Source organism: Loxodonta africana, chromosome 10 (genome assembly GCF_030014295.1).
Source record: "Loxodonta africana isolate mLoxAfr1 chromosome 10, mLoxAfr1.hap2, whole genome shotgun sequence".
NCBI lineage: Eukaryota > Metazoa > Chordata > Mammalia > Proboscidea > Elephantidae > Loxodonta > Loxodonta africana.
The window spans coordinates 89,755,514-89,776,976 of NC_087351.1; the positions used below are offsets into that span (position 1 = coordinate 89,755,514).

Here is a 21,463-nt window from a genome sequence, read left to right on the forward strand (position 1 = left end):
ATCTCGTTCATAACCCAGGGACTGGCTGTACTTCTGAAATCCTTCAGTTCACTATTCTCTCTTCTGTTTTAATGCTCTATTTCTGAACCCATCAACAGAGGTCTCAATTTCCCTCTGTATATTTCAGTTACAGGATTTCTGGTTCTATTGTCGATAAGGCTGAATTTTTATACAGAAATGAAATTAGCACAAAAATAATGGAAGACAGCAGTGGGCTTAAAGGATAATATAGGTTCGGTCCCCATAAGGGCCACCAAAACAAACAAACAAACAAACAAAAAAAGGATAATAAAAAATTAATCCCCAAGGAGATTTACAATCTTTATTTTATAAAAATTCATCTGAGAGAAAGTCTCAGAAAAGGTCAGTTCCTAACGAACAGAGAGGCTATAGAGATGTACAGAATGGCTCTAATTTAGGATAAACACAGTGAAAAATGTTACGACGTGTGTATTTTTTTCTGAATAGGTAATATATCTACATTATTCAAAATTTAAAAAGCATAAAAGTATACAATGAAAAGTTCCTCATACCTCAGTCCCCATTTACAAAATCAACCAATGTTATTAGGTTTTGCATATTCTTCCAGAGATATTTTATGCTCTTGTTGTTAGGTGCCATTGAGTTGGTTCCGACTCATAGCAACCCTATGCACAACAGAATGAAACACTGCCCAGTCCTGCGCCATCCTCGCAATTGTCACTACGCGTGAGCCCATTGTTGCAGCCACTGGGTCAATCCATCTCGTTGAGGGTCTTCCTCTTTTTTGCTGACCCTCTACTTTACCAAGCATGATGTCCTTCTCCAGGGACTGATCCCTCCTGGTAATGTGTCCAAAGTATGTGAGACGTAGCCTCGCCATTCTTGCTTCTAAGACAAATCTGTCTTCCAATACAGATTTATTTGTTCTTTTGGCAGTCCATGGTACACTCAATACTCTTCGCTAACACCACAATTCAAAGGTGTCAATTCTTCTTCGGTCATCTGAAGATACTATTCATGGACATTTATGTTCTTTCTAATCTTCCAGCGTTACAAACAATGCTATGAAAACCTTCTATGTCATTAAACAGGCATGTGAATACACCTATAGGATAAATTCCTGGAAAGAATGAGTCAATGAAGGCATATATTGTAATTCTGATATACTGACAGACTGCCCTTCATAGCAGCTGTACCAACTTACACTCCTATTGGCAATGTTGTTTCTGCACACCCTCACTAACACAATGGGTTATTAAACTTTTGGATCTTTGCCAACCTAAAAGGTAAAAAACCTAACATCTCAGTGTAGTTATGATTTCCATTTCCCTTATTACGAGTTAAGTTTTTTTATAGGTTAAGAGCCACTTCTCATAGCACCTTAACCGCTTACTGTGTGTACAGAAACAAAAGTGAAAAAAGATACTGCTCTTGATGTTTAGGTTTAGAGGAATCCCCTATATTATTTTTAAATTAAGTAGTTTATGTAAGAACTACAAGTATAATAACTTATAACTGGATTCAGAAAGACAGTGAAGTAAGAAAAGGAAAAAGAAACCTGTAAGTTTATTTTCAGAAGTATAAAGTATGGAAAATGTAGTTCTGTTTCATAGAGAGAGAACAATTACGAACACAGCATTTTTAGGTTTTCTAAATTTATTTAGTAAAATTTAGACAACTACAAAGAAAAGCCAATTTTTCTATAGTATTGTTTTTAATATGTCAGTCAAATATAGACCAATTCTGAAAGTATTCTTAGAAGAGACCAGAGAAACCAGGACAAGCTTTGTAAATTTAGGTTGCATGTGGGAATTTTTTTTTTTTTAAATAGGTATGTATTCATGTTAATATGTATTAGGAAAAATATAATTGATATATCAAACCAATAATGTATTGTTTAGAATGAAGCACAATTTTAAATGTCAATTAAACAAAGATAATCACTGTGTCCCCCAGAAATATGTGTGATAAGCGGTAACCCCTATACCTGTGGTTATGATCTCATTTCGGAACGGGTTTTCTTTGTTATGTTAATGAGGCAGTATTGGTGCAGGTTCTTAAGTCTATATCTCTTAAGATATAAAAAGTGCAGATTAATTAAGGAAGCACAGATGAGGGAAGATAATTGCCACACCACATGAAGATGGCCAAGGAACAAGGACCTTCCCCCAGAGCTGACAGAAAGAGAAAGCCTTCTCGTACAGCCTGCTCCCTGAATTCGGACTTCTAGCCTTCTAAACTACAAGAGAATAAATTTCTGTTTGTTAAAACCACCCACTTGTGGTACTTCTGTTCTGGCAGCACTAGATAACTAAGATAGTAAGCAAAAAATAGTGGAATGGAATTTTCTAATGTGGTAAAAAATCATTACTGTGATACCTGAATGGACAAAGTCTTGGAAATAATGAATGACGAAGGGAAAATGAAAGCTCAAGAATAACTCAGTTTGTAACTGAAGACTTCTAAAGCAAAAGTGACAGGAAAAACGAAACTTTCTTAAAATAATTTTATTTAAATTTGAAAATATTTAAAATGTGAGTTTTCTTGCTATGTCACCAGAATACGGTTTCAGACGTTCTGATCATGCTATAGATTCGAATTTTCTATGTATTTTGCACTTTCTCTAAAAAAAGCATCAAAAAGCAGGATTTTCCTCAAGTATTTGAATATCAGGTCAGAGTTCTTTAGAACAGGTCTCACAGGACTTCCCCTTCACTACACAGGCTGCAAAGAGAGTTAGCCCAGCCTTTTAAATTCAAGTGCAGAGGAACCAAAAGCAAGCTATGTGGTTACAGACCTAGGAGGCTTAAACGAAAACAAATTGGCTGAGTTTGTGTTCCAACTAAATCCAGAGACCGTACAATCCAATTTCTCCTCAGCCCTTCTGAGTGGGACATGCTCCTGAGTGGTCATTCATATTAGAAACCTTGGGTTGTGCTATTATAAACTGTGACAGGGCTAACTGGCTACATTAACACCATAAAAACACAATCACTATGAGAAAAAAAATAGCCACAGGCAGACAAATTTACAATGTTCTAACATAAAACCACAATAGAAAACTAAAAAAACATACGGGCTTTTTGGCACAGACTTCCCACTCTTCTGTTCAGTCAAATACAGTACCCACTGATTTTAACACTTTATCTAATTAAATTGAAATAGCCACAGATACAGAACATTTCCATTGTTACAGAAACACTTCATTGCACTGCTCTAAGTCCTACCTTAGAACCATGAACAAGTTCACCTGATCCATTTCTGGTCCTCAATGTTTAAATGCATTGATAGCTCTTCACGTTGTATACACCAAACTAAATTCCATTGCTGATTTCAGGGTCATAATAGATTTTGCCCTTTATTTTCCCCGAAGCTCCCTAAACAACTAAAAATAAGTAATCTGCCATTCACTGATGCAACATGTATGCCTCAGAGAGTTCCACTATATAAAGAGTGATTTATCAGTTCACTTGGGGACTGAGGAACCCAGGTGTCCCAAATAAAAGACAATTAATAACAATTACAGTTCATAAAACAGAAAGAACACTGTGACTACTAGATAGCTTAGGTCAGAAGAACATAAGCCCTTTTCTTTTCACCAAAACCTCAGCTAGCAAACATGAAGACCCTCAAATGATAGTCTCTGCATAGAACATTTTTTTAAAAACTAGTTAGGGTTATTCTGGAAAATTACAAAGAACCAGGTACAATGAAAAATCAAAAACCTTTTATTCAATAACAACGAAATATTTAACCCTATTTCTTCCTGCTATTTTCTGAGAGGAAGACAGAAACCTTTTCGATTGCTTTCTTCACTCACTCATTCATTCACTCTGTTGTTTACTCATTTGAATCATTTTCTAGAGGAAGGTGGCAAAGAGATCCAATCAAACAAATTTCTTATTTAATGCAGTTTTTTTTACTTTACTCCCAAGCCTACACAACTCTGGGCCAAGCCAAATGTGTAATTTCCACACTGCTTTGGAACCCCGTTTAACGCTAACCCAGGGTTTCTCAACAGCAGCACTACTAACATTTGGGGCCAGATAATTCTTTGTTGCGGAGGTTGTCCTCCCCACAAGAGAGGGGGGACAGGATGTTTGGTGGCATCCCTGGCCTATACCCACTAACCAAACCCAAACCAAACCCAGTGCCATCGAGTCGATTCCGACTCATAGCAACCCTACAGGACAGAGTAGAACTGCCCCATAGAGTTTCCAAGGAGCACCTGGCAGATTTGAACTGCCAACCCTTTGGTTAGCAGCGTAGCACTTAACCACTACACCACCAGTGTGGGTAACCCATACCCACTAGATGTCAATAATAGTACCTCCAGTTGTGACAATCAAAAATGTCTCCCGATCTTGCTAAATGTCCCATAGGGGCAGGGAGGGGGCAAAATTGCTCCCAACAGAGAACCAATGCTTTCACTCAAGAAACATTTTTAGTTATCTCAACTTTAATTCATCCTGTTCAGTTGCTGCTCCTCCAAATATCTGTGTTGAGACATTCTCTCACAATCCAACTCGGCAACCGGCAGATATTTACAGAATCTGTAAGACACAACGTCGAGGGCTCCAGGAGACAGGTAACTGATAAGAAAGATTCTGTCCTGACCCTGTCCCTACAATAAAGAATTATAATAAAAGTCACCCCATTATGAAATGTTTGGAATTGATTTTTTTTCTGTGCTACTCTCGCCTCACCAAACTGCAAACACCCTGAAGGCAAAGACCTGTCCTCAAGTACCAATACTTGATTAATTGGCCAGTAAAAATAAACTATAGTAAATTTCATCATAGTAAGGTGACAATTTCATACAGTGAGTAAAAACTCCAGAGCTAACTTACATCAACAATTTAACCTCTCTCAGCTATAGTTTGCTTCTCTGTAAAATGGAGGAAAAAATGATTGTTGACAGGATTAAATGAGATAATACAAGCAAGTCTTTTTCCTTTCTGGAACACTTTCTGGCACACACTAAGCACTCAATACATATCGACTATCATTACTATTATTTTATTGGCAACCTCAAGAGGAAGAGCTTTCTCTGGGCTGCAATGACAAACCCCTACTTCAGAAAATCAGCCAATGAAACCCTATGGAACACAGTGGTCCAGTCCCATTATGCATAGGGTAGCTATGAGTCAGGGTGACTCAACAGTAGCTAACAATAACAACAACGACATGACATAAAAAGAAATCAGTTATCACCCTGCAAGAGGACAGAAGGTAACCATAAGCATTTCTTCCAACATCTTAGGAGGACAAAGTGAATGCAGCAATCAGCTAAAAGTCAGGAAAAAAATAAAACACTCAGAGACAAACCCACTATCCTCCAATATATTCCTAGACTGCTCTTACAACACTTACATTTAAAATGTTTGGGAATGTTAGTCAATAAGGACACCAGGATCTAGAGGGGAAGTAAAGACATGCTTACTTTATAAATACTGATACATGCAAAGGACAGGTGCTTTTAAGACTTAAACACATTAAACCAAAAAAAAAAAAAAAAAACCCACTGCCACTGAACCAACTTCAACTCATAGCGACCCTACAGAACAGAGTAGAACTGCGCCATACGGCAATTTTCCAAGGCTGTAAATCTTTACAGAAATAGACTGCCACATCCTTCTCCTGCAGAATGGCTAATGGGTTTGAACCACCTATCTCCTGGTTAGTAGCCGAGCCAATGCACCACCACTGCTCCTTTTACACAGTTAAAAAAAAAAAAATCCATTGCCATCGAGTTGATTCCAATTCATAGAGACCCTATAGTACAGAGTAGAACTGCTCCAAGGAGTGGCTGGTAGATTTGAACTGCTGACTCTTGGTTAGCAGCCAAGCTCTTAACCACAGCGCCACCAGGACGTCTTAAACACTTTATTTAGTGTTTATTTGCTTAATCTTTTAGAAATTATGCTTAGAATTTCTGTTACTATATGTTAAATATATGCCATCACATTTTGAACTTAATACAAAGCATAGTTTATGAGAAAAAAAAACACAAAAAATGTTAGATGTTTTAAACTAACAGGGAACTTAACGTCACAGTAAAGACCTGGGTGATTCACGTGTGTGTGTGTGTGTGTGTGTGTGTGTGTGTTTGAGTTGGTTGGGATATAAAGTAAAAGAAGAGAAAGCCACAATGTTGGAAGATACACATCCAGGAACACCTCCAAACTTCCTCTGGCAGGAGAGGGAGAGTCTAGGTGAGCAAAAACAGACCTTATTCTTATTAACAATGGATAACACCAATATGTACCATGAACTAGTTCAAACCAGCCCAGCAGTACTGCCAGAAGAAAAGGCCTGACGATCTGCTTCCATTAAGATTACAGCTAAGAAAGCCCTACTGAGCAGTTCTACCTTGTCACATAAGGTTCCTATGAGTCAGAATCTACTTGAAGGCAACTATCCACAAAAAGACAGGCTAGCACCAAGTGCCTCATACATAATGGCTCATGTAATCCTCCCAACAATTTTATGAAGCAGGTACTATTAGTATTCACATTTTACAGATGAGAAAACTGAATCATAGAGAAGTTAAATGACTTGCCCAAGGTCCCTTAGCTAGTAAACTGCGGACTCAGAATCCAACACAGACACTGTGGGCCCACAAAACTTCCTCAATCGCCCTACTTCATGGTGTCTATTATAGTTTTAGACCTGGAAGATGAATTCATATTTGATAACCAAAAAGTCAGCAGTTCGAACCAGCTGCTCCTTGGAAACCAGCTCCTTCTTGGAAACTGCCACCTGTGGGGCAGTTCTGCTTTGCTCTGTGGAATCCCTACCCACTCAACAGCAATGGGTTTGGTTTGGTTTTAGTACCTAATGAGAGAAGCCCTGGTGGCGCAGTGGTTAAGCGCTGGGGTGCTAACCAAAAAGACGCGGCGTTCTGCTCCAGTAAAGATTACCAAAAACCAAACCCATTCTCATGGAGTTAATTCCAACTCATAGCTACTCTATAGGCAGTGTAGAACTGCTCCACAGGGTTTCCAAGGCTGTAATTTTTACAGGAGCAGATTGCCACTCTTTCTCCCATAGGGCGGCTGCTGGATTCCAGCCACCCCCTAGCGGAGCGCTTAAACCTTGCGCCACCAGGGCTCCTTGTCTGGTAAAGATTATCTATGTAAATCCTATGGGACAGTTCTACTCTGTTTTATAGGGTCGCTATGAGAAGGAATTGACTGGATGGCACCCAACAAAGACCTAAGGAGACCTCGGCATCCTTCTGTATCTCAAAAAAGACATCCCTTTCATTTCATTTCATGTGTGATCTAAGAGGCCTGAAAAGTAAAAGTGTGCTTGACGGATCCTTTACTATTTGGACACTGAAGTCATTCACATGGAGTATCTTGTGTGGGTAAAAAATGGTAACAGTGTCTTGAACAAGAAAAGAAGCAGGGTCCAGGAGAACTAGGCGGGTCGCAGACGTCCCTATTTTTAGCCTCTACTTCCTGCCTTTGCTCTGGCTACTATGTTGACTCAAAGGACCCAGAAGCCAACCTATTTCACCTCCTTTTTCACCTCTCACCCTAAGAGACGGAGAGGACCCAGGCGAGGGAGACTTGAGCCGAGGGGGTTCTGGACTGAGGAAGGCGAGGCTGCCGACCCATATGGGACAGAGTCCGGCACGAAGAGGCTGGGGCAGGGGACTGTGGTGGGAATCGGGGTGGGGAACCAGAAACAAGGGGCAGCGAGACCAGTGGGTTGTGTTCGGCGGCCAAGGTGTGATAAGCATACAACGATGGGATCAGAACCCGGGCTGCGGCTGAGGAGGAGCCAGGGGTAGAGCAGCCCTGTAGCTGCCATCAGGGCTGATCTGAGAAAGGAAGCCGGGCAGGAGCCAAGGCATTTCGAAACAGGAGTAGAAAATAACCTCGAACGAAGCCCAGGGCCCGAGTGCTGGCAGCGGCGGGGACAAGGAGTCGCGCCCCAGGACAAATGGGGCTCCGGCAGGGGCGAAGACAGCGGCTTGGCGCGCGAGGGGGCTGCCGAGCCGGGTCGGCTCCGCCGGGAAGCCGGTGCAGAGCGCTACCGAGGCTCGCGCAGAGGGGACGGGCCCTGAGGCCGGGCGGCACCCACCCGCCGGCGCCCCGGCCTTGCGTACCTGAGGCGGCCGCCTGGCTCCCCTCCACTGCCGGGCCTTCCCGGATGCCGCCAGCCGACCCTCCGCGGGCTGCAGGGCTCCAGAAGCCCGGCCCCTCATCCGCCTGCGGCTCCGACATCTGTAGCCCGCGCCCGGAGCGTTTTCCCGGCCAGCCGCGAGTAGCTCCGGAAAAAGCCGAAGACGAGCGAGCGCGGCTGCCGCGCGCCGCCGAGAAGAGCCGAGCGGAGCCCGCGGGCCGGAAAAGAGGCCGCGGCGGCTGCGGGCCAAGCGCTCCAGCCCCGGAGCGGTCGCAAGGGCTCTGGCCTGCGGAGGCTAGCGACGCGCACGTGAGGATGCTTTCTGCGTGCTTTTGATGGCAGATTTTTAAAGTCTGGGCTGAAAAGAACAAAACCTGGGGAGGATTCAGGAAGACACTCCCGGAAGCCGTGGTATCCATAGAGACGCTGTCGGAAGTTAGAGTTGCTAGGAGGGCTAGGCGCGTCCGGTAAACTGCGTAATGGCGGAGGTCCCAGAGGGTTACGATTCCGGACCGGATGAAGATGAGAGCTCGAGTTCTGACAAAACTGAACTGCCTGAACTTCTTGAAATAGCTGAAGATGCCGAACCAGACACCATTGCAGAGGCAGACCCGGAGCTACTCGTAGGGACTAACCAAGAGCCACAGCCAGAGACCACCTCCGAGACTGAGGAAGAGAACTTCGAACAGGAGCCGCCAGATAACGCTGTACAGCTTAAACCAGCCAGGACGCCCGAGGAAGAAATTTTCAAGGAGTCAGATGTAGACCTATTTAGTGAGACTGAGCCAGGGATTCCCCAGGAGACACCTGGAGAGATGGGAGGAGAGCTCTTCAGAGATTTGGAAGTCCCTATGGATGAAAAGCTTGAGGAACCAGACCTAGAGTCACAGGAGGAAACCATAGCAGATATTACAGAGGACATACTCATAGAGTCAGTTAAGGAAACAGATCTGGAGCTACCAAAGGAAACCAAGCCCGAGATTCTAGGGGCCACATTCAGTGAAACAAGATTAGAGTTAATAGAGGAGCCCAAGCCAGAGGTTTCAGAGGAATCACTTAGAGAGCAACATGAAGAGATAGCTCTGGAGCCTCCAGAGCAGACAGAACCAGAATTTCCAAATGATATTCCAAGAAAATCAGTTGAAGAAACAGATTTACAGCCACCAAAGATGACTAAGCCAGAGATTCCAGAGGAAACACGAAGAAAATCAACTGAGGAGCAAGGGGCAGAGCCACCTGAGCAGACTGCACCAGAGTTTCCCGAGAAGAAACCAAGAAAATCTACTGAGGAGGCAGGTCTAGAGCCTCCAGAAGAGATTAAACCAGAGGTTCCAGAGGAGACCCGAAGAAAGTCAACTGAGGAGCAAAGGACACAGCCACCTGAGCAGACTACACCAGAGTTTCCAGAGCAGAAACCAAGAAAGTCTACTGAAGATACACGAAGAAACTCAACTAAGGAGAGAGTCCCAGAACCACTAGAGGAGATCAAATCAGATTTTCCTGAGAAAAAGTTAACAAAATCAGTTGAGGGAGCAGATCTAGGGCCACTAGAAAAGACAGAATCAGAAGTTCCAGAGGAGACAAGAGGAAAGTTAAATGAGGAAAAAATTCTATCACCACCAGAGGAGACCGATCTACTGCTACCACAGGAGATCAAACAAGAGGTTCCAGAGGAGACACAAAGAAAGTCTACTGAAGAGAAAGGTCTGGAGTTACCAGATGAAGCCAAACCACTATTTAGAAGAGGGACACATGTAGACTCTTCCAAGGACGATGGATCAGAACCAATCAAGTTTCAGTATTCTGAAGAAGCCAGTGAGCTGGAGCACCCCAAGTATCAAACAAGAAAGTTATCAAAAAAAGAAACTAAAGACTCTCTGTTAGAATTTTACAGAGAAAGTGAAGCAGAATTAACAGAAACAGATGAGGAGTTTTCTAAAGAAACACTTAAGCTAAGTGATACCATTAAAGAAGACGAAAGTGCACATTCCTTAGAGTCTCAAAGGGACTTAGAAAAGTCCTTTAGTGAAAGTAAAGTAGTAGATTTATCAGAAGAAGTGAAGGAACTGGTACCTGAAGATAAAGAAACCCAGCCAGAGAAAAAGATTAAGCTACGATTTGAGTATCTTAAATGGAGCCCAAAGGATGTTGCAGAGTGGATTAGCCGGCTAGGCTTCCCTCAATACAAGGTATACAAGAATTAAATTTTTTGAAATTGCATGCTCTCATCCTCTTCTACCTCATCATCTAGCCTTCCTGAGCTCTTGTCTCTTCTTCACTAGGAGTTTAGAAAAGTCCTAGAAGTAATTTGGATTTTAATTTTGACCCTGCCACCAATGCATATTTATATTTTGGGAGGAGAGAATGACATCGTTTGGGTTTTTTTCCTCTTTATCTCAATGATCAAACTTTTCTCTGCAATCCTCAGATTTTTTTCTCTGCAATCCTCAGATAAAGACCACAAAACTTACGTAGGCTTCTTTTCACAGAAAACTGGATTCTTGATAGGTTTTGTTCAAAGTAGGCTTTTTGGTATTCTGTCAAGTGGATTTAGTGGCAGCTCCCTTGACCTTGTACTATTTATAGTGTCTGCCTCAAATATGTATCACGGGTACCTAAGAGTACTAACTGAAGTAGCCAATTAACCAAAAATAGTTTTATTTAAAAGATAGTCTATTACTGATGCCAACTCTTGTTTTTAGGTACCATAAAACAACACAAGAATTGAAATCTTTTGTCCCCCGCCCCCGCTTAAAAATGCATTTGAAGCATGAAGAGCCATTAGTTGTAGCATGTCAAAAAGTTTACATGAACCTCCATGTATTTAATGTGGAAAAGACCACTTACTACAGACTGGTATATCCAGCTGTGCCTTCACATAGCTACCAAGTACTGCCAGATAAATATCTTATTCTTTTTATGTTCATAGATGATATAACTGTGTTTATGAGCTCTAACTTACATACAGCGTATTGAATTTTTGAAATACAATTACGGAACTGAATTAGCAGTGTGAAATTTAATCAGGAGCTTAGATGGAAAAAAATATATTATTAGGGTGGAAAATAAAATTAAATTTTTTTCTTATTATAGAACTGGAGAGACACATGATTTCTTTCTTCTCTTCCCCCCTCCCCCCCGCCGCTATTTGCAGTACATCTTTCGAGTGATGTTCTTGTTATACTGACAGGGGTGTTTTACCACAAACTTCATCAGTGGCCGGAAACTCATCCATGTAAACTGCTCAAACCTCCCTCAGATGGGGATAACAAATTTTGAGGACATGAAGGTAAGTTGTGTACAAAGTTTCCCCATAGAGCACTGTAACAATACTACCATCTGTCTCAAACCAGCCTCCATTTCTTCCAACTAGTCCCCCTATTTCTGTCAGTGGAGTGGTCATACTCCCAGTCCTTCAGAATCAAAGGATCCTCTCCTTTGATCCCCACAAATATCCCCAAAACTATCAGTTCCTCCTGTAGTGATTATATCATGTGATTTTGTCTGATCCCATTTGTTTAGATCTTTATCCCCTATTATGCATTGAATTGTGTCCCCCCAAAATGTATGTCAACTTGGCTAGGCCATGATTCTCAGTACTTTCTGGTCTCTACCTTTTTGTGATCTGATGTGATTATCCTGTGTTGTAAATCCTAACTTCTATGATGTTAATAAACCAAACCTGTTGCCATCGAGTCAATTCTGACTGATAGTGACCCTATAGGACAGAGCAGCTCTTGGCTGCTAACCAAAAGGCCAGCAGTTCAAATCCACCAGCAGCTCCTTGGAAGCCCTAAGGGACAGTGCTACTCTGTATTACAGGGTCACTATGAGTTGGAATCAACTTGATGGCAACGGGTACGATGTGAATGAGGCAGGCCTCAATATACAGGATTAGGTTGTATCTTGAGTCAATGCCTTTTGAGATATAAAAGAGAGAATAGAGCAGAGAGGAGGGGGATCTCATACCACCAAAAAAGAAGCACCAGGAGTGGACCGTGTCCTTTGGACCCCAGGTCACTGCGCTGAGAAGCTCCTAGATCAGGGGAAGATTGTTGACAAAGACCTTCCCACAGAACCAACAGAGAAAGCCTTCTCTGGGAGGCAGCACCCTGAATTCAGACTTGTAGCCTCCTGAATTGTGAGAGAATAAACTTCCATTTGTGGTATTTCTGTTATAGCAGCACTAGATAATTAAGACATCCCATCATACCTAGAACACTGCTGTTTTAGGGTCTCACCATGGAACCTTTGGATTCAAAACCCCTGCTTTTCATTTCTCACCTTCCAACTATGTATGTCATTCCTCTACTCAGAAACCTTCACTGGACCTCCTCTGCTTAAAAGATAGTCTCAACTCCTTAGCTTATGACTCAAGACTTTCCACAAGTTTTTCCCAACCAACATTCACTTCCCTACCACACCTCTCCGTGAATCTTCTGCTCCAGCTAAGAGGTCTAATTCACATTCTCACTAACCTGTCCTGTGCATCTTTCTTCTGCGTCATTGTTCAGGTCCACCTTCCCCTGTATTACTAATATAAATCTTAATCATCTTTGAGACCCCGTCTCAGTTCTCATCTGTCCCATAAAGTCTTTCCTAACCTTCCCAATCCACAGTAATCTCTTCTCCCAAGCTCACATGTTCTTTCTCTAGTACCCATTTGGCACTTATATAACATCATATATATATTTTACCTGCCTTGCTGCCTATTGTTGTTAGGTGCTATCAAGTAGGTTCCTACGTGTCATGGATTGAATTGTGTCCCCCTAAAATATCTGTCAACTTGGCTAGGTCATGATTCCCAGTATTGTATGATTGTCTACCATTTTGTCATCGGATGTGATTTCTCGATATGTTGTAAATCCTATCATTATGATGTAATGAGACGGATCAGTGGCAGTTATATTGATGAGATCTATAAGATTAGATAGTTTCTTAAGCCAGTCTCTTTTGAGATACAGAAGAGAGAAGCAAGCAGAGAGACATGGGGGACCTCATAGCACCAAGAAAGCAGTGCCAGAAGCAGAGCACATCCTTTGGACCTGAAGTTCCTCCTCTGAGATGCTCCCAGACCAAGGGAAGACTAATGACAGCCTGGACCTTCCTCCAGAGCTGACAGAGAGAGAAAGCCTTCCCCTGGGGCTAGCACCCCGAATTCAGACTTCTAGCCTACTGGACTGTGAGATAATAAACTTCACTTTGTTAAAGCCATCCACTTGTGGTATTTCTGTTAGAGCAGTACTAGATAACCAAGAAACTATGTACAGCAGATTCCTGTGGTTCCTGTGATCCTATGTACAACAGAACACTGCCTGGTCCTGCACTGTCTTCACAATCATCGTTACGCTTGAGCCCATTGTTGCAGCCACTGCGTCAATCCACCTCACTGAGGGTCTTCCTCTTTTTAACTGACCCTCTACTTTACCAAGCGTGATGTCCTTTTCCAGAGAATGGTCCCTCCTGATAATATGTCCAAAGTATGTGAGATGAAGTCTCGCCATCCTTGCCTCTAATGAGCATTCTGGCTGTACTTCTTCCAAGACGGATTTGTTTGTTCTTTTGGCAGTGCATGGTATCTTCAATATTCTTCACCAGCACCATAATTCAAAGGCATCACTTCTTTGGTCTTCCTTATTCATTGTCCAGCTTTCACATGCATATGAGGCAATTGAAAACACTATGGCTTTTGTCAGGCACATTTTAGTCCTTAAAGTGACATGTTTGCTTTTTAACACTTTAAAGAGGTCTTTTGAGCAGATTTGGCCAATGCAATGTGTCATTTGATTTCTTGACTGCCACTTCCATGGGGGTTGATTGTGGATCCAAGTAAAATGAAATCCTTTACAACTTCAACCATTTTTCTGTTTATCATGTTGTAGCTTATTGGTCTAGTTGCGAGGATTTTTGTTTTATGTTGAAGGTTTACAGAGCAAATTAGTGTCTCATTAAACAATACACATAATTGTTTTGTGACACTGATTGCCAACCCCATAACATGTCAACAGTGTCCCCCTTTTGACCTTGTGCTCCCTGTTACCACCTTTTCTCTCCCGTCCTGCTTTCTCATCCCTGCCTGAGCTGGTGTGCCCATTTAGTCTCGTTTTGTTTTATGGGCCTGTCTAATCTTTCACTGTGACCTCAGGAGTGACTTCAATACTGAGTTAAAAGGGTGTCCAGGGGCCATACGTTTTGGGTTTCTCCAATCTCTGTTAGACCAGTAAGTCTGATTCATTTTTGTGAGTTAGAATATTTTTCTTTAGCTCTGTCTGGGACCGTCTATCATGATCCCTGTCAGAGCAGTTAGTGGGGGTAGCCAGGCACCATCTAGTTGTGCTGAACTCAGTCTGGTGGAGGATGTGGTAGTTGCCGTCCATTAGTCCTTTGAACTAATCTTTCCCTTGTGTCTTTGGTTTTCTTCATTCTCCCTTGCTCCAGATGGGGTGGGACCAGTGGAGTATCTTAGATGGCTGCTCACAAGCTTTTAAGACCCCAGACACTACTCACCAAGTAGGATGTAGAACATTTTCTTTGTAAACTATGTTATGTCAGTTGAGCTAGATATTCCCTTAGACCATGGTCCCCAGCCTTCAGCCCAGTAATCGGTCCCTTGAGGAGTCCAGATGTGTCTATGAAGCTTCCAAGGCCTTGCCTTGGTCAACTTGTGCTGACTTTCCCAGTATTGTGTACTGTCTTACCCTTCACCAAAGTTACTACTTATCCATTGTCTAGTTAGTCTTTTTCCCTTACCACCCCTCCTCAAAGAACCAACTTTTGCTCTTGTTGATTCTTTCTATTGTTTTTCTGTTCTGTATTTATTTCTGCTCTAATTTTTATTATTTCCTTTCTTCAGATAACTGTGGGCTTCTTTTGCTGCTCTCTATTTGTTTGCATTTTAGGGCTAATGTTTTGATTTTGGCCTGTTCTTTTTGCTATGTATGTTTATTGCTATAAATTGCCCTCTGAGCACTGCTTTTGCTGTGTCCCAAAGGCTTTGGTATAATGTGTTTTAATTTGCATTTGATTCTAGGAATTTTTTGATTCCCTCTTTGAGTTCTTCTATTACCCAGTTGTTTTTAAGCAAGATGTTATTCAGTTTTCATGTAGTTGATTTTTTTCCCTTGTTCTTCCTGTTACTGATTTCTGCTTTTATAGCATTGTGGTCAGAGAGAAGGCCTTGTATTATCTCAGTGTTTTGGACTTTATTGAGTGTTCCTTTGTGTCCTAAAATGTAGTTTGCTCTGGAGAGTGTTCCATGTGCATTGGAAAAGAATGTGTACTTCTCTGCTATTGGGTGGAGTGTTCTATATATGTCTATGAGGTCAAGATGGTTGACTGTGGCCTTTAGATCTTTTATATCTTTGTTGAGTTTCTTTTTACATGTTTTGTCCTTTACCAAGAGTGATGTGTTGAAGTTTCCAACTATTATTGTGGAACTGTCTGTTTCTCTTTTTAGCACCTTTAGAGTTTGTTCTATGTATTTTGGAGCCCTGTCATTGGGTACATAGATATTTATTAGCATTATGTCTTCTTGGTGGATTATCCATTTAATCATAATATAACGTCCTTCCTTGTCTTCTGTGGTTGATTTTGCCTTAAAGCCTGTTTTGTCTGAGATTAGTATTGCCATTGCTGCTTTTTTGGGTTACTGTTTGCTCGATATATTTTTTCCATCCTTTGATTTTTAGTATGTTTATGTGTTTGTGTCTAAGTTGTGTCTCTTGTAGATAGTATATTGATGGGTGGTGTTTGTTTATCCATTCTGCCACTCTCTATCTCTTTAAGGGTACACTTAAGCTATTTATAGTCAGTGTAATTATTGATAAGTATGAGTTTATTGCTGTCATTTTTTTTTATTGCTGTCTTTTTTTTTTTGTGTGTGTGGTGCTAACATTTTCTTCGTTCCTCTTACTTTCCTGTGCTGAGTTCCTTTTGTTTGTGGATTTTCTTTTCTTCTCTTTTATTATTATAGATTTTGTGTTTACTGAGTCTTTATGTTTTTCTTCCTATTTTGATAATTAGGTTTGTTAACTTTCTTTGTGGTTACCTTGAAAGTCCCTTAACATCCTAAGTTTGAACCAGTCTTTTATTACTTGATATCACTTTTGACTTCCTCTCCAGTTGAAAGTTTTATACCTACACCATTTATTCCCCCTTTAATTGTTTTGACGTTATTGTCATTTACAGATTGACATCACTGTTTCCCCGTTTTAAGTCTTTTAGCTTTGTTTTATTGTCGAGAGTTCTTTACCCAGGTTGGTATTTGGCTGATGCTGTCCAGTGTCTTAAACTCCAGTTGTTGTCTGATGTTGTTGGTTCTCTAACCAAAGGACTCCCTTTAATATTTATTGTAATTTTGGTTTGGTTTTCACAAATTCCCTTAATTTCTGTTTATCTGGAAATGCCCAAATTTCACCATTGTATTTGAAAGACAGTTTTGCAGGATATATTATTCTTGGTTGGCAGTTTTTTTTCTTTCAGTGTTTTATATATGTCATCCCATTGCCTTCTTGCCTGCATAGTTTCTGTCGAGTAATCAGAGCTTAGTCTTATTGTTTCCCCATGTGACTTTTTGTTTTTCTTGAGCTGCTCTCAGGATTCTTTGTCTTTGGTTTTGGCAAGTGTGATTATGCTATACCTTGGTGACTTTCTTTTGGATTCTATCCTATATGGGGTTCATTGAGCATCTTGGACGGTCAGCTTTATGTTTTTCATGATGTTTGCAAAGTTTTCTGCCAGCAAATCTTCAACAGTCATCTCCGTGTTTTCCATTTTCTCCCCCTGTTCTAGAGCTCTGATCACATGCAGATTTTTGCTTTTGATTATGTACCACATAATTCTTAGGTTTTCTTTATTGATTTTTCCTCAAACAAAATGGCATCCATGGATTTGTCTTCAGTCTTACAGATTCTATCTTCCGTTGTTTCAGATTTGCTCCTAAGACCTTCTAATGAGTTGTCCATTTCTGAAATTTTGTTATCTTTTAGTTTTCTAGTTGCTGTTTTTGTATTTCTAATTATTTTGACATTTTGTTCTTGTATTATTTTCCTGAATTCTTCTATTGCTTTGTCTGAGTTTTCCTTGATTTTCATTATGCTTTTGTTGGTTTTGTCTGTGTTTTCCATGATTTTGTCTAGTTGTGCTTTCCTTGATCTCTTTCCTAATCTCTTGAAGAGCTCTAAATATTTGTCTTTTGAATTCCATATCAGTTCTACTGCCTTTTCTTCTACTGGAAAGTTATCTGATGTCTTGTTTTAGTCACTTGCTAGAGCCATCATGTCATGCTTTTTAAATGTTTCAATATTGTCTGCTGTCTCTGGGACATTAAGGTATTCTTTTCTTTTTTTATTGATTGTATGTTCATATTTTTCATCCTGCTTTTTTGTTTTTGTTTTAATATGTCAGGGCAGGTTGGCCAGGTGTGCCTTGCTGCTTGCTCGTCTGTGGGCACGATAGTTCTTCCTACTTTGACTGGGTGGGCAGGGCAGCAGCAAGAAGGGTGAGCCCACTTCACTGTTCATGGTTTAGTGAGGTTGTTGAGGGTGAACTGGGTGGGCGCTGTCTGCCTCTTATTGTTGGGTCAGTGCTGTGGGAGCATTCACAGCCCCTTGCCAGATGGGTGGTGGTGTCCAATGGGGAGTGGAAGAGACTTGCTTTCCACTATTCAGCAGCTGGTTGAGTAGCAGGAGGGGAGAAGCAGTGAAACCTGGTGCAGCAGCTGGGGATGCTCTAGCCATGGCAGTGTGACGGGGCCAGTGGGAACAAGGGAGAGGTGGCATATGGAGATAGGTGGGAGAAAAAAGGAAAAAAGGGTTGGTATGGCAGTAGCCAATGAATGAGTGTGAGGTGGATCCGGGAGCTGGCATAAAGGGTAGGGAGGTGGTGTACAGGGCTAGGTGTGAGGGAGAAAGAAAAATAAACAATTCAAAATAAATAAATAATGCAACAAGTTTTTAAAAATGGCTGCACAGTGGGGACTGGCAAGTGGGGTCAGGGTGGAGCCCAGGTTGGGGTGGGCTGGTGCATTGGTGGTACTTTATCTGTAGCAGTGTGGCAGGGACCAGCTGGAAGGTGGGGAAGGTAGCATACAGCACTAGGTGGGAGGGAGAAAGAAAAGTAGGAAAGGAAAAAAGAGAAAAAAGGGAAAAAAATGGTGGTATGGTGGGGGCCGGAAGCCCTGGTAGTGTAGTAGTTAAGAGCTATGGCTGCAAACCAAAAGATCAGCAGTTTGAATCCACCAGGCACTCCTTGGAAACTCTGTGGGGCAGTTCTGCTCTGTCCTGTGGGGTCACTATGAGTTAAAATCGACTCGATGGCAGTGGGTTGGTTTTTTTTTTTTTTTTTGGTAGTGGGAGTAGGACAGATCCAGGGGCCAGTGGGAAGATGGAAGATGGGGGCTGATGTACTGAGGTAGGCTGGAGGGAGAAAGTAAAAATAGAAAATAGAAAAACTAAAAAACAGAAAAAATGGCAACGTAGAGGAGGCGTGGGGGGGAACCACTGGACAAAAGGTAAGTAGTAACTTTGGTGAAGGCTAAGACAGTACACAACACTGGGACAGTCAGCACAACTTGACCAAGGGAAGGCCATGGAAGCTTCACAGACACATCCAGACTCCCAGAGGGACTGAATTACTGGGATGAGGGCTGGGAACCATGGTTTTTGGAAATATCTAGCTCAATTGACATAACATAGTTTATAAAGAAAATGTTCTACATCCTAGAGTAGCATCTGGGGTCTTAAAAGCTTATGAGCGGCCATCTAAGATACTCCACTGTTCTCCCCCCATCTGGAGCAAGGGAGAATGAAGAAAACCAAAGACACAGGGAAAGATTAGTCCAAAGGACTAATGGACCACGACTACCACAGCCTCCACCAGACTGAGTCCAGCACAAGTAGATAGTACCCAGCTACAACCACCAACTGCTCTGGCAGGTATCACAATAGAGGGTCCAGGACAGAGCTGGAGAAACATATAGAACAAAATTCTAACTCACAAAAAAAGACCAGGCTTACTGGTCTGACAGACTGGAGAAACCCTGAAAGTATGGCCCCTAGATACCCTTTTAACTCAGTACCGAAGTCACTTCTGAAGTTCACCCTTCAGCCAAAGATTAGACAGGCCCATAAAACAAAATGAGACTAAATGGGCACAACAGCCCAGGGGCAAGGACAAGAAGGCAGGAGAGGACAGGAAAGATGGTAATGAGGAACCCAGGTTTGAGATGGGGAGAGTATTGACGTGTTGTGGGGTTGGCAGCCAGTGTCACAAAACAATATGTGTATTAATTGTTTAATGAGAAACTAATTACTCTGTAAAACTTCATCTAAAGTACAATAAAAAATAATAAAAAGTTGGCATAGAGTTTTAGCCTTGTAGGTGTGTATACTGATGCATTTAAGCTGGGCTTTTATGAAACATATTTTTGTTCTTATAACTAACTACAGAGATATCGTTATAAAAAATAATAAATTTCTGCTGAAACACTGCAAAAAAATATTATAGACAGGCATTTTGGTGTCACCCTCTCTGACAGTGTCACCCAGTACAGTCCACACCCCCTGTACTCCCCTAGTGATGCCACTGGGAATTCCAAGCAACTATGTAGACTCTCAATTACAAATCATTTCTAGAGTCCAAATGAAACCAACTCATGTAAGGTTTGAGACAAAAGGTATCTTGTCTATCTAAAATCCATTTATAATGGGCAGTTTTGCATCAGCTGTAGAATTGTCTGTGCCATGAATTTACGGTCTTGTAACTATCAAGTCGATTTGGAAACCCTGGTGGCATAGTGGTTAAGAGCTACAGCTGTTAACCAAAAGGTTGGCAGTTCAAATCCACCAAGCGATCCTTGGAAAACTCTATGGGGCATTTCTGCTCTGTCCTATAAGGTCATTATGAGTTGGAATCGACTTGACAGCAACGGGTAACTAGGGCTAGTAGCTTTAATTTAAAAAAAAATCCATTCTACATAGTGCTTTGGGTGTGTTCTAGCAGCAATTTCATGGACTACATTTTCATCCATATGAAACATTTCATTCAAATAGCAATGTTATAACTGACCTATGATTAAACTAGAATTTGAAAAGGCAAGCAAGCAATGACAGTTTAATCTAGGAGATTAAGTGGCCTAGTGTTCAATGGGAAACCCTGGTGGCGGTGTGGTTAAGAGCTATGGCTGCTAACCAAAGGTCAGCAGTTCGAATCTACCAGGTGCTCCTTGGAAACCATATGGGGAGTTCTGCTCTGTCCTGTTGGTTCGCTATGAGTCGGAATCGATGCAGAGGGTTTGGTTTTGTTTTGGTGCTCAAAGAATATATGTTTTAGAGACACTGAATGTAATGGCAAAAAGTATTTTTAAAGAATTTACAAGTATACCAATAAAACAGCTTGAACTTAACATCTGCTTTTTAGTGTTTGAGATTTATTTTTTAGTAAGCAAACTATTTGAGTAATGATTTTTAATTTTTTTCTTAGTTGCAAATTAACTAAGCCCCTTACAGACAAGGTATTTATTAACCGTCCCAGGGATAGTCATGGCTCCTAATCTGAACATATTATCTACTCTTATGGTTGGTCAGGTTGCTTGGCCAAAGGAAAGAAATGAACCCATCCATGGCCATCTGAAGCAAGGACCTAGAAACATCTTTAAATGATGCTTTAAAAATATAATAAATCATATGCTATTTCTCTTAAAAACTTCATTTTGATAAGGCCAGGCTATTAAGCCTTTAAATGTGTTATTTCATTATTTTATTTCCCCACAGAAATAAATATACCTGTTGCTGCCAAGTTGATTCCAACTCATAGTGACCCTATAGGATAGAGTAGAACTGCTCCATAGGGTTTCCAAGGAGTGACTGGCGGATTCAAACTGCTGACCTTTTGGTTAGCAGCCCCAGCCTTAACCACTGTGACACCAAGGCTCCAAAATACCTTAAGGGGTTCGCATTTATGAGGCCCAAAAAACTAAGTAAAAACTAACTAAACTTTAGATTTAGTTGTACTTTTAGGTTAGTTCCATTAAAAACTATTATTGCATTTCAGGTAATTTCTCGGCATACTCGGGAGCTACTGGGATTTGAAGAGCCATTGTTCAGACGTTCCATTACCCTTCCCTACAGGGACAATATAGGTTTGTTTTTAGAACGAAAAAGTCATACTGGGATAAAATCTAATTCTTTGACCTTATCTGAATTTGTCCAAGCAGCAAGATTACAGGATTATGCTCCACAGATAACTTCCTCTGAAGAGACTCAGGCATTACATTCCACTGAACCATAGCAGAAAGCCATTTCACTTAGCCTGAAAGATCAAACTAAACTACTTTGGGGCAGAAGTG

The 21,463-nt window shown here is 41.4% G+C and overlaps 2 protein-coding genes across 5 annotated transcripts in view; one reads left to right on the forward strand and one right to left on the reverse strand.

The window, feature by feature from the left end:
- TMED8 (transmembrane p24 trafficking protein family member 8) overlaps positions 1-8,277 on the reverse strand; it is a 37,810-nt gene extending 29,533 nt beyond the window's left edge. Inside the window, exon 1 of one of the 2 annotated variants that reach the window (XM_064292793.1) lies at positions 8,102-8,277. In XM_064292793.1, the coding sequence (XP_064148863.1) occupies positions 8,102-8,219 (118 nt within the window). In that variant the 5' untranslated portion in view covers positions 8,220-8,277. The remainder of the gene's footprint in view (positions 1-8,101) is intronic. The other variant, XM_023546416.2, reaches the window with a different exon arrangement.
- Positions 8,278-8,341: 64 nt separating this feature from the next.
- Positions 8,342-21,447, forward strand: SAMD15 (sterile alpha motif domain containing 15). 3 transcript variants are annotated; one of them, XM_003408562.4, is made up of 3 exons: positions 8,342-10,307; positions 11,309-11,407; positions 21,169-21,447. In XM_003408562.4, the coding sequence occupies exons 1-3, from the start codon at positions 8,598-8,600 to the stop codon at positions 21,403-21,405; spliced, it is 2,046 nt and encodes a 681-aa protein (XP_003408610.2). In that variant the 5' UTR covers positions 8,342-8,597; the 3' UTR covers positions 21,406-21,447. The 3 variants fall into 3 exon arrangements, with proteins under 3 accessions (XP_003408610.2, XP_064148862.1, XP_023402186.2); XM_064292792.1 differs by lacking the exon at positions 21,169-21,447 and adding an exon at positions 13,077-13,332; XM_023546418.2 differs by lacking the exon at positions 21,169-21,447 and adding an exon at positions 13,083-13,332.
- The last annotated feature ends 16 nt before the right edge of the window (positions 21,448-21,463 follow it).